This window comes from Gossypium hirsutum, chromosome A11 (assembly GCF_007990345.1).
Source record: "Gossypium hirsutum isolate 1008001.06 chromosome A11, Gossypium_hirsutum_v2.1, whole genome shotgun sequence".
In the NCBI taxonomy this organism is placed as follows: domain Eukaryota; kingdom Viridiplantae; phylum Streptophyta; class Magnoliopsida; order Malvales; family Malvaceae; genus Gossypium; species Gossypium hirsutum.
Window position 1 is genome coordinate 8,535,641 of NC_053434.1, and position 15,801 is coordinate 8,551,441.

Consider the following 15,801-nt stretch of genomic DNA (forward strand, 5'->3'; position numbering starts at 1 on the left):
TACATGAATTAAGCCCATATTTTCCCCTCAAGGCACGTTGTAATGGAAACCTTCCCTTTCTACAATATCAAAACACTGCTGCTTTGCCTACTTTTGACCTTGTGTTCTTTTTTTCCCCAAGTTTTTACCAGCTGATCATCTACCCAGTTTTTGAGCTCCATCTCAAGGAATCAACAGTTTCCATGGCGGAGTATGTTCATGCTGATCATGCGATTCATGGTTGCTTCTCCAAGGTTGATGTTGGACCCTCAAGGGATTCGTCTCTGCAACTACCATCTTCGTCTTCTTCTTCTTCCTCCTTGCTATTGCTGCTCTGCTTAATTGGATGAATTTTGTAAGTCTCCCCTAAAACTGTTGCGTACTCCATTACTTTAATCATTTTTAATGAATATAATCCCAGGAAAAACAATCAAGCATTATCATAGACTTTTTTTTTTGGTACATGTATATAATTATAATTAAACAGATTATTTCTAAAATTTATAATATGACCAAATTTTTTTATAATTTAAAAAAGCCTAATTTGATAATTAAATTGAACTTTAAGAATTCAAATTACAATTTACATCCATCCATCGTCTTTCTCGACATGTGAATTAGACGTATGTTTAACGTAATTTGTTCGTATAATTATTTTTAGAAATACCATAAAAAAATATTTACTATACATATTTATAGTTAAGAAAATGATTTGATCTACTGAATGATGTTTTGTGATTTCACAAATAAGGTATATCCCTTTAGAGTGGAATAAAAAATAAGAATAAATTTTTAACCGAAACTGAAATTTTACAATATCAGACTATCAAATACTAAGCAGCATCAAATTTTCATGAAAATTAATTCAAAGATTTTCTTTTTTTTTGGGGGGGGCTGGGATCAACTTGTTTCTCAGCCTATCATAGGGGGCACTCCACCACCACCACCACCACCACCACCACTAAGCTCTGAAATTCGTCATGAGAGGGCTGAATTTCCTCTCAACTGTTCTAATTTAGTTAACCATACGACGGTGTTTGAGCCCAAAGAATCATCCACTAATAAAACTTGCCCAGACTATTTCCGGTGGATCCACCAAGACTTAAAGCAATGGAAAAGTTCGGGAATTACAAAAGACATGATTGAAAGGGGAAAACCCATTGCGGATTTCAGACTCGTCATTGTCAATGGAGAGGCTTATGTGGAGAGGTACATCAGGTCATTTCAAACCAGGGATCTGTTTACAATATGGGGTATTTTGCAGCTTCTAAGGTTGTACCCTGGAAAAATACCAGATTTAGACCTTCTCTTTTATTGTGGGGACAACACTGTAATCATGAAAAGTGACTACAAAGGACGCTATGCTGCATTAGCACCGCCGGTGTTTCATTACTGTGGAGAGGAGGCAGCACTGGATATTGTGTTCCCTGATTGGTCCTTTTGGGGATGGTAATTTCTGCTACATCATTAACGACTTACACTATAGTATTAGAGTTGGATTGATCTACAAACCCTGTTATTCGATAATAATAAAAAGATTCACATGCCCCAACTTATAGTAATGATATTTAGTTTGCTTTGTTGTGGCAGGGTAGAGGTTAATATAAAGCCATGGGAGGAGCAATTGAGGGCAATAAAGAAAGAGAGGGAGAGGATCAAGTGGGAAAAGAGGGAACCTTATGCCTACTGGAAGGGTAACCCAACTTCTCCAGATAGGGGAGATCTTTTGAACTGCAACGTTTCAGATAAACACGACTGGAATGCTCGGCTTTATGTGCAGGTAATTCCTCAAAAATTATGTTTCTTCTTTGATGGGGGCAGAGCCAAGCCAAATGGGTAACTCTTGTTATTAATTCAGGATTGGGCTAAAGAAATCCAAGAAGGTTTCAAGCATTCTAAATTGGAAGATCAATGCACCCATAGGTATATACGATCACCTTTTTCTTCCCATTCTTATGGAAGTAAATTTCGACTTTAAACAACTTTCACCCTAATGACATTTTTAACTTTGTTGCGGTACAATCAATATCAAAGATATAAAATTTATATAGAAGGAAGGACGTGGTCCGTAAGTGAGAAATACATACTGGCATGCGATAGCATGACCTTGCTGGTAAACCCTAAATACTATGATTTCTTCTCGAGAAGCATGATGCCGATGCAGCATTTCTGGCCTATCCGCAACGAAAACAAATGCAGAGATCTTAAGTTTGCAGTTGAATGGGGCAATAATTACACTCAAAAGGTGCTAATTCTCAGCAAATGAAAACATGGATTGCAACGAATTCAATCATTTAGTTATCATAAGAAATATATATACCCTTGCCTGAATTTCATTCCATAAATTTGCAGGCAGAGGCCATAGGGAAAGCAGGAAGCAAATTTATTGAAGAGGCTTTGACAATGCAAAACGTGTATGATTACATGTTCCATTTGTTGAACGAATACTCTAAACTCTTGAAGTTTAAACCGACAATACCTCCAAATGCCCGAAGGCTCTGTTCCGAAACCACAGAGCAAGGCCTATTGAAGGAGTTCATGGTGCAGTCGATGGTGAAGTCTCCTAGTGATAAACTTCCATGTGCATTGCCTCCCCATTTAAACCTCAAGCCATTAAAGCTTCTCTCAAGGCAAAAGAAAAAATAGCTAGACAAGTGGAGACGTGGGAGACTGAATATTGGAAAAAACTAAAAGCATAAGCAGCATTAGATAGCTAGAAACCAAACCTCTCTTCCTCGTTTAGTTTTCATAAACTTCTTCAATTAGTTTAGCCAATTAAAAAAATATTCTTGTATTCCACACTACAGTTTGGTGCTTGTTAGCCAAAGTAACTTCCACCTTTTTCTTTTTAAAACTACAAGCAGTTAGTCTACATAAATACCTATTTTTTGAATAGTTTTTACTTAGGGATAAAATTCCCATAAACTTTGAATATTATTTTAAAATATCTGTTAAGGTAGAGCTCACGTAAATTTTGAACTCACCTATTTGTTTGTATTTATATTTGAGGTTGCATGTATTTATAACATAGAATCAAATCTTATTATTATTTTCTTATGTGTATATAATTTTCTATTTTTATCAAATTATAGATAGATATAAACACTTTCAAAATAATATTTATGTAATTGTAAACAAAATTAAAATTTAATTGACGGATCATATTAACTCAATCTTACATTTAATATGAAATGGAAGTAGAATGCTTCGGTGGGGGGAATACTTCAATTTGATACAAGGATGGGCCTGATCCGTCAGCCCAATACATATTTCTGGAATGTGATCCAATGACTTTATTTTATATATATAAGGCCTTTGTTTGTATGACTTCTTAATCAAGGACATTGTGCCATTGTGGTGTTGGGCACTACAGAAAACAGCAAGTGTTGCGGTGGAATTGGGTAACCCACCCTTATCCCACTAACAAGTTTGGTTTTCTAAATTCTCAAATTTAGATAGCATTTTCCATCACCAGCCACAGGAATGGCTGTCCGCAAATTCATACAAAAGCGATCTAATAATGTAATGTATATGATTACATGTGATCCGCTTATCAAATGAGGAGTAATGGCATGCTCGCAACCTTGTAAATGGAAAAAGAAATTATGATACATGTCCCGTGGTGATTGGACTTTCCATTATTAATCTAAATTTTAAACTCTAAAAACAAATACAAATAAAAGTACTACATGTTGATTGAGTTTCAGCTTGGTTGATATGGGTTTGAATGCACTAAAGCGCATTATCCTCCATTTTATGAGTTAGGGAAAGGCTATGGGTAGTTATATGTATTGTGTCAAAAAGAGCAGATATGATTAAAACTTATACTGGGATTATTCAAAAAAATAATAATAAAATAAAAGTACAACATATGCCATAAATAGAGGTTGGCCCGAGTTTAAGTCTAGCCTATGCAAGGTATTTAGATCAAATTTTCAAGTCTGAGTTTGACTCCTGAAAAATGGGCTTCTTTTTTTGTCCAAGTCCAGCCTAATTTAAGAAAGGTAAACTTAAGTCTGGCCCAACCTACTCATATTTGATTTTTAGATTAGTTTTTATTTAAAAGTAATTTTTTAAATATATATATATAATGCACTAAAAAAAGGCTAAAATAATTTTTTTCTTCCACATTAAAAATTTTTTATATTAAAAGACACTACCATAAATATAATAAATATTTTATTGTATTAGATATAAAATTTAAAACTTTATATTTTGGATTGGGTTATTTAGTTGGATAAATTTTATTTTTTTAGGTTTTGGACAATGAATTTAATTGCTATTAGGTTAATAATTTAATATAAATATAAAAATATATATAATTATTATTTAATATATATAATTAATATAATATTTTTATAATATAATATATTCGGATGGGGTAAGACTCAAGTTAAAAAAATAATTGCCCAAGGGTTGACCTTTTACAAAAAAATGGACCTTAGATTTTACCAAATCTATTTTTTGGACATCATATTTTGTTTAAACTCTTCTTTTTTCTGACGGACCTTCAAGCTTAGACGGGTGATCCGACCTATATACAAGTCTAATCACAAATAGTTTACTTCATTTGAATTTTTAATTATAGCAAATAATTACCATTTGGATAATATAATCTCTTAGTTTTTTTATTGATAGACTTAAAAATTAGGATAATTATTTAATACTGGACCTATTTATTTTTAGTGTTTAAATATAACTGACAAAAACTCAACCCCTTCCAGGGGCGAAGGTAGGGGGCTGGCATGGGCCCGGCCCCTTAAAATATAAAATTATTTTTTAAACCTTTAAATTTCTTTTAAAATTTTTAAATTAGTAAATATAAAATTATACTTTGACCCTCCTAAAATTATAAAAATTTGATTTAATCTTTTATAAATTATAAAGATATAAACTAGAAAAAATTAAAATTTCAACCAGCCCCTAAAATTTTTTTCTGACTTCACCCCTAAAATTACAAAATTCCGTCGCACAAAATAATTATTCAAAAAAGTTAAATCAGTATTTCATTATCTTTGTCCCCTCCTCTTGCCTGAGAAAAATCAATAGCTTATGGTTTACGGAATTTAATTTCAGCGATGAAAGTCAAATCGTAACACTGCTGCTTGATTTTGACCTTGTTTATTTTTCCAAGCTTTCACTACCTGATCATCTCAGTTTTGCAGCTCCATCTCCACTTTATACGCTTGACTTACAGGTATATTATGATCTTCGTTTTTTTTTTCTATTTCTGTATATGATTAATGATTACTCTCATACAACAAGATCAGACTATGTTTTACATGCACGATCAAGATTTTCAATTCTTTATGAATTTAGAGATTGTTCTTTGATTTGTTTTCCTTGTGAATATGTATGATAAAAGTCTCCTTCCAAACGTGTTGAATCATAAATATTTCTTAAGTCTTTTAATAACGTTAACATATATTGGTTTTGCAGAAACATTAATTTCTATGGTTTAATAATAGTAGTGGTTTCAAATATAATAAAAAAGCTAGGACTGTATCCACGTCAACTGAAGTCTCTCCAAGCAAAAGTTAACCCTCCAAATTGAATCGGGTTGAATATGTATGCCAACTTATTAATTAGTCAAAATAAATATTTAAGGCAATTTATAATGTCTTGCCTTATAGGGAGGATATGCATTTATATATATACACCAAGGCATTGAAGCAGGAATAGGGCTGTGCGGGAGCTTGGGAAATACGGTTTCTATGGCGGAGCATGTTAAAATATTTCAAGGGATTAGGGCTTACGGTGATGAAGTCATTCATGGCTGCTTTTCAAAGGTTGGTGTTGGACGCCTCAAGGGATTGGTCTCAACAACTACTACCTTCATATTCTTCTTCTTCCTCCTCCTTATTGCTGCTCTGCTTAACTGGATGGATATTGTAAGTCTCCCTCAAAACCTGTTGCTTTCCTTCATCTTTTCACATTTTTTTTAAATCATTTTTTAATAGGATGAAAATACTAAAAAAACCCATCATCAATTGAACCTTTAATCTAAAAATAATAATCAATTGGGCTCTTTGAATTGTCATTTTTGTTGAGCTCACGACAAATCGACATGGTGGGTGACGTGATGGCTAAACGTGGAAGGCTTAATTTTTTTTAGGAGAGTTTAATTGATTTTTAATTATTTTAGGAGGGTTTAATTGATTTTAGGAATTATATAAAAATTTCAACAAATTATATTTAAATATTATAGAATTATAGAAAATTATATAAATATAATTAAAATGATAAAAATATATATGAAATTAATAAAAACTTATTGAAAGTATAAAAATTTGTAAAAAATAAAAAATATATATGTATAAGAAAATTATAGTTTTTTTTTTTAAGGTTTGGATTAGATTTTAATGGAAGAGCTTGAAGTGTAATGATAATTTGATTTGGATGGGTCTCAAGTAAAGGATCTTAGAAATAATAGATTTAGTATTTGGTGGTTTAAAGTGAGTGATGAGTTTTGGTTGAGGATAGGTGATCAATGCACCTTGATAAGGATGGGGTAGCATGTGTGAAAAAAAACAAAAAATGAGTAGTAATTTTTATTAAAAAGTTTTAAAAATTAGTAGAAATTACTAAAAAAATCAATTAAGCTCTCAATGTTATTGTTTTTCCATGTAATCCGCCATGCCAGCACTTAGTGGTCCGTCAGGGGTCTTAATAGAAATGACAATTCAGAGGACCCAATTGATTGTTATTTTTGAATTAATATTCTAATTGATTACACTTTTCAACTAGGGGTCCAATTGATTTTCGAGGAGTTTTTTTAGTACTTTAACTTTTTAATAAAAAAAATTTGAGGGAAAAAAACGAACTTAATAATTAAATTAGCTGTAAATTTATAAATTTCATCTTTTTATTTTACTGAAATAAAGAAATTAAACTCTTTAGTTTTTTTATTTTAATTTGTCAAATTTCCATCTTTTTACTTTATGAAAATTAAAAATTTGAGCTATTTATTAATAAACATGTGAACTTGATTGGCTGATTTTTAATTAAGTGTTGAATGTTTTTGTGTATTTTTTTACATAAAAATTGTTTCAACTACTGATTTTTAAGTTAACAACAATGTTTAATTTTTAATTAGGATAAGGTCTCACTTTTTATAAAGTATTAAGGATCAAATTTTCACCAATTATACTAAAAGAATTAACTTATTTATTTTTATAAAATAAAGGGTAAAATTCATAATTAAATTTTAAAACACAAATTTGCAATGATAATTAGTAGGGTAGAGTAATCGATTTAATCGGTTGGTTCGATCAATTTTTTTCGAATCGACTTAACTAATTTTAATATGAGATAATTGATCCGATCAACTTTAATTGAGCAAACCAGTCAAACCAAACCAACATTGATTTGGTCAGTTCAGTCGAATTTTTAGTTAACAAATTCAAAATTTTTTTTAATTGGGTTTAAAATTATTGAGTTGAGTTTATATGATAAAATATTTATTATATATTACATAAAATAAATATAGTTTAAATAATTAGAAAATAATATAAAATAAGTCCCTACCCAACCAAATCAAAATAAAAATAATTTGTTGTGTTAATTTTTTCGATTTTTCAGTTAAAACTGAGTATTACTCCCCTAGTAATTACCACATATATATTTATTGAAATAATTAATTTTTAAAAAAGTTACATATTTGAATTTTCAGAAAATATATTCATTAGTAAATTTTGTAGAATATATTAAGTGACTAATTGAGTTAGGTCTTAGTTATAAAATTATCAAATTAACCAATCATTTTACAAAGTTATAAATGTGGTGTGAGGGCTTTTTTTTCCTTTTTTTGTGATAAATAAGATAATAAAGAAACAAAATTACATAACACAATTCAAACCCTCTAGCGGGGAAATTTCAAAAATTTGCAACCCTTGCTTATTTATGTGAATCAACTTTGTCAGTTCGTCAACTTTTTTATTCTTTTCTCTTGGGCCAATACTGAGTCTGTGATAGTAACAGAAGAATTCTCCTAATCAAAGTCGTAGTGAATTCATTTGATGTAGTCTTTTTGATGACTACTAAATAAAAACATTTTTACATAAAATTCATAATTTTTTCATTTTAGTGAATTATTTTTATATAAGGTTTTAGCAAATATATTTATTAAATAAATTTTTTGACGGTATATATTGTAATTATGTTGTACAACTTTACAAATAAAATTGAGTTTGTACCATGGGTCTATAACTCGTATTTAAAATTTTAAAAATAAATAAATTTAATGTGTAGCAAAATCTCACTGAGTTCAAAATATGTATACTATTATATTTCCATATTTCGAATTTTGTTAATAAAAGATTAATGCAGATTTTTTGATCTACTTGTTTCTCAGCGGGGCACTTCAATTGGGCAGTCGATTTTTAACTCACGAACTTCTAAAACTTATCATGAGAGGATTGAATTTCCTCTAAATTGCTCTAATTCAGTTAATTTACCCCAAACATGCCCGGAAAATTACCCGTCGGTGTTCCAGCCCCAAGAATCATCGGCTAGAACTTGCCCAGATTACTTCCGGTGGATCCACCAAGATTTAAAGCAATGGAAGAGTTCGGGGATTACAGAAGACATGATCGAAAGGGGAAAACCCAGTGCGGATTTCAGGCTCGTCATTGTCAACGGAAAGGCCTATGTGGAGAAGTACAAGAAGCCATATCAAACCAGGGATGTATTTACAATATGGGGCATTTTGCAGCTTCTAAGGTTGTACCCTGGAAAGGTACCAGACTTGGACCTTTTGTTCTATAGTGGAGACAAGACTATGATCATGAAAAGAGACTACAAAGGACTCAATGCTACATCACCACCGCCGGTTTTTCATTACTGTGGAGAGAAAGCAGCACTGGACATTGTGTTCCCTGATTGGACCTTCTGGGGATGGTAAATTCTGCAACATATTGCCTAAATTCACACGTTGGTAACGGAGAAAAAAATGCCAAGTGTTTATAAAACTTTTTACTGCAAGTAGCTAGTTAATCATATTTAGTTTGCTTTGTCCTGGCAGGGCGGAGGTGAATATAAAGCCATGGGAGGAGACGTTGAGGGCAATAAAGAAAGGGAGGGAGAGGATAAAGTGGGAAAAGAGAGAACCTTATGCCTACTGGAAGGGTAACCCATACGTTGCTAAAGATCGGGTAGAACTTTTGAAATGCAACCTTTCAGATAAAAACGACTGGAATGTTCGGATTTATAAGCAGGTACTTCCTGAATTATTATGTTTCTTCTTTGTGTCATTGATGGGCAGGGCTTTTATAAATTGATTGAAATCATAAGAAACTTAGGCAACGCCAAGCCAAATGGGTAACTCTGTGTTTGTAACCCTAATTGGTTATTAATTCAGGATTGGGGCAAAGAAAGTCAACAAGGGTTCAAGCATTCGAAATTGGAAGATCAATGTAGCCATAGGTATATATATGCAAAACCCTTTTTTTCTCCTCCTTATGGAAGGTTTTTAAAATTTCAATTTTAAACAGCTTTCAGTCTAATGAGATTTTTCAACTTTGCTGCGGTACAATCTATATAAAGATATAAAATCTATATAGAAGGAGCAACTTGGTCTGTAAGTGAGAAATACATACTGGCATGTGATAGCATGACGTTGTTGATAAAGCCTAAATACTGTGATTTCTTCTCGAGAAGTATGGTGTCGATGCAGCATTACTGGCCTATCCGTCGCAAAAACAAATGCAGGGATCTTAAGTTTGCAGTTGAATGGGGCAATAATCACCCTCAAGAGGTACATATTCTCAGCAAATGAAAACATGGATTGCAATGAATTCAATCATGTATATCTCTCTCTTAAGAAAATATATAATGTACCTTTAATTTCACTTTATAAACTTGCAGGCACAGGCCATGGGGAAAGCAGGAAGCAAATTTATCGAAGAGACTCTGACAATGCGAAATGTGTATGACTACATGTTTCATTTGTTGAACGAATACTCCAAACTCTTGAAGTTTAAACCAACAATACCTTCAAAAGCCCACAGGGTCTGCGCCGAATCCGTAGCATGCTTGCAGAAAGGTTTATGGAAGGATTTCATGGTGCAGTCAATGGTGAAGTCTCCTAGTCATAAACTTCCATGTGCATTGCCTCCCCCATTTGAACCTCAAGCCATTCAAGCTTCTCTCGACAGAGAAGACAAAATAACAAGGCAAGTGGAGACGTTGGAGACAGAATATTGGAAAAAAACTAAACCATAAGAATCAGTAGAAAGCTAGAAACCTCTCTTTCTCCTTTTTTTCTTTCATCAACATGTGTAATTAGTGTAGCCAAATTAAGAAAAGCTTAGTCTATTTCAGATCATTCTTGCACTGATCATATGGAAGAATTTGTAATTGTAATCAAATACAGGACTGATTTCAAAATAGCATTAAGAAACAGAGGAATTCCTAACTTTATATCACTGTACAGCCCAATTTTGGGGACCAAATAAAACCCACTAACCCCTAAATACTCACTAAACCCCCTACAACACCAAATAAAACCCAATAGCAGCCCAATTCAAACCAAAAAAACAAACAGACCAAAACCGACAAGCCCAATGCAAACCCAAACTACCCACTACACACTAAACCTACCCAAACCCCAATCTAACCCTAAAATTTAGGGTTTCAAATTTTGAAACCCTAAATCACTTATCCCACCGCCCCATGTCAGAATCTGGCCACCGCCTCTGCTCCACCGCCACGGTCACGTCAGTCACCCACTTGCTCCACTACCTGCAAATATTAAATAGAGAAAAGACAGGAAGTAGAAAAGAAACATGTAATGGCTATATATAAAGCCGAATCAAAAACCATGAGGGTCGGTTTTTTTGAAAATGAAAAGCATTTAGATCTTAAAGAATACAAAACAGAGATTTCATCAACATCAAAAAGCAAAAAAACGAAATCTCAGCAAAATCAAAAGGCAGAAAACAGTTCAAACAAAGAATCGAAATCTAATATTGCAAGGTGATTTTACCATCATCATTGCCTTCTTTCTTTTTCTTCTTTTAATCTATTTATTCACATGCCTATACATATATAAAATAGCAAAAAAATAGAATAAAAAATTTACCTTGAGCGATTTCCGAAACCGTACACGGTGGCCGGAACGGCGGACGACACGGCGGCGAACGGTCGGCTCCTCGCCGGTTTCTGGGCTCGCTGCAGAGAAAGGAGAGAGGGAGAGAGGGTTTCAGCCTTTTTTTGCTGGAAAGAATGAAAAATGAAGTTTCAAAAAAAAAACTTGACTTTTAAAGGCCCCCGGTACGACGTCGTTTTGGGGCGTGCATTCAGCACCCAAAACGACGTCGTTTAGCGATCCGATCCACGACCCGACCCGTCTGCCCGAAGGATCCGCGTGTTTTTGCAAGCATGGTCTAATTCTTGCGCAGTCCTTCCGCTTTTTGTACATTTTGCAATCAAGTTCTTATTTATTTTAAATTAACCCAGAAATTTGTCGCGTATTTCGATTTGGCCCTCCCTTCAGTGATGCGTTTTAAGGGCTCGGGAAAATTTCTCTTTTGGCCGTCCGCAGTCGCGCGCGTTTTCAAATTAGTCCATTTCTCCTTTATTATTTTTTAATCGGCCCCAAAACTTCATTTTGTTTCGAATTCAGTCCTTCTTCATATTTAATATATATATATTTTTTTATTATTTTTGCCTTTTTTTATTTTCTAATATTATTTATCATTTTATTTATTATTCTCATTGTTATTATTAGCATGTTTATACTATTATTTAGTAATCTTTTTATTTTCCATTTAACACTTATATATATATTTTATATGTTTATATATTATTATTATTCCCAATATATATTTCATGTATACGTATTTAAATACCATACTATATACATATATGTTATATCTATTTTTGCCCCCATTATATTTGATAATAATATTAGTGTATGTATTATTATATGTGTATATATCTTTAACCTATACATATACGTCTACATTTATATATTATTATTAATTTTTGGTATTATTGTTTTGTTAATGCATTTGTATATCATATATGCATCCTTCTAATATATATATATAATACTCTATATTATGCACATGTATATTAATATTATACATATCATATATATTATGTACATCTATATTGTAAATATCATATTGTTTGTACATTCTATTATGTATATTTTTATGACTATTATGTACTCATTTCATATATATATCCCGTATATTTTTAATATGTCATATATCTTTTTTTTTTGTTTGTTTTGTTTCTATTATTATATGTATATTTTAATACCATATGTATTATTATAGTTTTATATTATTGCTATTATTATTGTTTTCGTCATCATTGCCATTTTTCTTTTGTCATGTTTTATGCATTTTTATTCGATGGTTTTATTTTCCTCATGCATTTGTCTATATTTACACATTACTAGGCTTGTTATTATTTCATTTTTATATAATTGCTCACATTATTATTTTGATATCGTCACGCTCATTATTATACATTATTATTAACACCAAAATTTGCTTTTATAAATCACGTTATATTTTTTTACTCAATATATTCAAACAATTCTCTTATAAAAGCAATATCATGTATTAGGTAATTCGAGATAATCGTGCCCTAACTTACTGGGTTTCGACTCTTCTCATTTAACCTAAATAACGGAATATATTCTTTTTAAATCATTATACGAGTTTTGAAAAATGCTTATTCTCGAAGATGCGAGGTGTTGTGCCCTAACTTACTGGGTATGACATTTTGTCATCTCGAAATAAGAATTTGTTTTGGAATAAAGGTAATATTCGGTGTTTGAAAACTCGAGAAAACGTGCCCTAACTTACTGGGTTTCGATTTCTCTCGTTCACTCTAAATAATCGAATACCCTTTAAAATACACAGATTTTATAAAAGGCAAGCTCGCTCTCGAAAATTCGAGATGTTGTGTCCTAACTCACTGGATATGACATTTCATATTTGAGACGAGAAGGTCTTTAATATTTAAGCATTTTCTTTACAAAAAAAGGATCGTATTTCAAAAGTTTTCCAAGTTTTCAATCTTCGACACTAAGACACTAATTAATCAACTAGGTACCAATTTTGGGCGTATCGAGGGTGCTAATCCTTCCTCGTGCGTAACCGACTCCCGAACCTGTTTTCTTGATTTGCGTAGACCAAAATTGTTGTTTAAATAAATCAAGTTATTTATTAAAAAAAACCACTTTAACGAGGTGACCCGATCACACCTAGTCAAAAAGGATCGGTGGCGACTCCCGTTTTTTTGCGTTTATTGTCAAAACCCAAGTCGATTCCCGTTTCACCAAAAAATGGTTACGACAGCTTGGCGACTCCACTGGGGACACGAATGAGAGAGTAAAGCCACGAGTTGATTAACTCTTGTCTTTTTATCGAAAATTAAAAATTTGGTTTTAAAATGCGATCCTTTCATTACATTTCATTAGCTATTTTTGTGGTACAATACCTGCTGCGTTTTTTCGAATCTTTAAATAGTTTTGCATATTGCATTGCATGGCCGCCGTGGTCACATCCCTTTAAGTGGGAGTGAGAAACTACTCCTTCGTGAGGTTTTCACCTCCGTGCAGGATAGTGGATCGCTTTCGGGATACATCCGTACCTATGTCTTCGTGAGATTTTCATCTCCGTGCAGCCATAGGAAAATGTATTCCCCTGAACTAAACTCGGTCTGTATGAGCCTATAATGGGTGAATATCAGGAATCTGCTGGTTCAGGTACCCTTACTCTAGAACTAAACCCCATGTAGCGAGCCTTAAGAACCCGCTCTAGGTAGAGCCACTCCGAAACCCTAGTGATCACCTGAGCAAGTGCTATATTTATTATTCTTTGTTTGCTTTGAACTGCGTATAAATTACTGACTTACTTTGTTTTACTTTGATTGCATTTGCATGGCATTTTTATTGTAAAAGGTGTTGATTCGCATTCGGTTCCTAAATAGATAGCTTATCATGGAAAAGAGGTTTTTTGATAAAGTAGAAGACAACGCGGCTGTCCGGATATGGGCTGAGACAACACAACAAGAGAAAGGTGACAGTCTTACCGAGGGGTACGTGTCAGAATTGTGGAATTTTACTCGGATCAGCATAACTCAGAATAATCTCCAAGAGATGAAAGAAATTTGGGGTCAGTGGGATGACGAGGTCAAACAGCTATTCTATTGTCATTACGGTGATTTACCTTATCTGCTTGATGTCAAGGTAGATGAACACCTGTTTCGAGCCCTTGCCCAATATTGGAATTCTGCTTACAGTTGCTTCACCTTCGGGAAAGTAGATTTGGTACCTACTATAGAAGAATACACGACCTTGCTCCATTGCCCAAAGATTGAGGTTGACAGAATTTATGCCAGACCTGCTAACGTCCCAGCATTTGCAAAAAAGCTAATGAACCTCACAGGGATGAGCGAACAGTGGGTGACAACCCGGATCAAACAAAAAGAAGATTGTAAATGCATTCATTGGAGGAACCTGAGGGATCTAGTCTTAGCGCACCCTGACGTGAAGAAAAGGGTAGATGTCTTCGCCTTGAGCATTTATGGACTGGTCATCTTCCCCAAGGCTTTGGGGCATGTAGACGAGGCTGTTGCCGACCTTTTCGACTGGCTTGGCAAAGGAACCACACCTGTACCCGCAATCTTGGCTGAAACTTTCAGATCATTAAATGTTTGTAGAAGAGCGGGCGAAGGGAGATTTATTGGATGCGCACAACTCTTGTTATCCTGGTTCCACAACCATTTTTGGAAAGTGGAAAAGGTCTCGTATCGCATCTTCTTTGAAAATTACTCTCCGCTGAAAGAGTTTGTGGCTACACCGAGGCGAGATGATGTGACAGAAGAAAATTAGATGACGGTGCTCCAGAATCTGTAAGAAGAAGATGTTGAATGGAGAGCCCCGTGGATGGTTCCTAATGAAATATTATACCGATGCGGAGACTTCGATTGGGTTCCCTTGTTAGGAGTATGGGGGGCCGTCGGGTATGCTCCTCTGCTTGCATTACGACAGTACAGATCCAGACAGTTTACACCACCAACATACGGGTTAGCCCAGTGCGAGTTCGTGTTCACAGGGAATAATTACAAAAAGAAAGTTCGCGAGATATCAAATGCCTGGAACCAGACTCGTAGAATGAAGAAGTTTGCTGCCAATCCCATGACTACTCCTGAGTACGACCGATGGTGGAATCAGATGATTAACGACAACATCCCTACATCAGATCTAGGGAATCCTCAGTCGATAGAAGAGCACCTGAAAGTAATCCCATCTGAGCTAGAAATCATCAAGCAAGATTTCGCGAGAAAGAGTCTGGAGCTAGAAAAAAGGATCGAGCAATTGGAAGAAGAAAAGATGCAGTTAGGGTTATATGTCGATGTCCAGAAACTAGAAGCTGAAAAACTCAGAAAAGGGAAAAACAAGGCCGAAGAGGACTTAGACAGTTTGAAAACAGACTATAAGAAGCTGCGCAGATCAATGAGAACCGCTGGGTTAGAAAAAACATCCGAACAATAGCGACATGAAGTTAAGGAAGAACAAAGCAAAGCCAACCAATGGGAGGAAAAATTTCGCGGAGCTCAAGCTCGAGAAGGTGCTTTGAAAAGAAGTTTGGTAGAAAGCCAGAATGAGAAAGAAGGGTTAAAGATCGGAGTATCAGAGTTAGAAAGGTCATTGTATCAGTATCGCTCGCGTAATTCTGCAATCGAGTTGAAAGCTAGTCAGAACAGAATCGAAGAATTAAAAGAGAATATAGAAGAACTCAGAACAGCGCTGCAAAATCGTGAACTTCAGATAGAACTCCTCGAGGTAAATAGCGAGCG

General features: G+C 33.9%; 2 protein-coding genes and 1 long non-coding RNA gene across 3 annotated transcripts; 2 read left to right on the plus strand and 1 right to left on the minus strand.

Moving 5' to 3' along the window:
- Window positions 1–3: 3 nt before the first annotated feature.
- On the plus strand, window positions 4–3,032 carry LOC107924782 (O-glucosyltransferase rumi homolog). Its single transcript, XM_016855372.2, is given in 7 exon segments — window positions 4–334; window positions 896–1,428; window positions 1,570–1,759; window positions 1,838–1,902; window positions 2,014–2,224; window positions 2,332–2,569; window positions 2,572–3,032. Coding segments are annotated over 7 exon segments (1,353 nt in total). The 5' UTR covers window positions 4–325; the 3' UTR covers window positions 2,679–3,032.
- A 1,964-nt stretch (window positions 3,033–4,996) lies between these two features.
- Window positions 4,997–10,398, plus strand: LOC107924830 (O-glucosyltransferase rumi homolog). Its single transcript, XM_016855437.2, has 7 exons — window positions 4,997–5,176; window positions 5,613–5,870; window positions 8,333–8,877; window positions 9,002–9,194; window positions 9,338–9,402; window positions 9,523–9,733; window positions 9,844–10,398. Exons 2-7 carry the CDS (start codon window positions 5,694–5,696, stop codon window positions 10,198–10,200), a joined length of 1,548 nt encoding a protein of 515 aa, XP_016710926.2. The 5' UTR covers window positions 4,997–5,176; window positions 5,613–5,693; the 3' UTR covers window positions 10,201–10,398.
- On the minus strand, window positions 10,275–11,212 carry LOC107924831 (uncharacterized). The gene is made up of 2 exons (XR_001691866.2): window positions 11,060–11,212; window positions 10,275–10,719 (listed from the first exon to the last, which is right to left on the minus strand). It is a non-coding gene; the product is annotated as an uncharacterized lncRNA (long non-coding RNA).
- Between the last annotated feature and the right edge of the window lie 4,589 nt (window positions 11,213–15,801).

Bases quoted from the DNA above. Each gene is read 5' to 3' on its own strand.
- LOC107924830 (XM_016855437.2), top strand. From the start codon at position 5,694: ATGGCGGAGCATGTTAAAATATTTCAAGGGATTAGGGCTTACGGTGAT. The intron at 9,403-9,522 runs GTATATATATGC...ATCTATATAAAG, and splicing joins GAAGATCAATGTAGCCATAG to ATATAAAATCTATATAGAAG. The intron at 9,734-9,843 runs GTACATATTCTC...ATAAACTTGCAG, and splicing joins GCAATAATCACCCTCAAGAG to GCACAGGCCATGGGGAAAGC.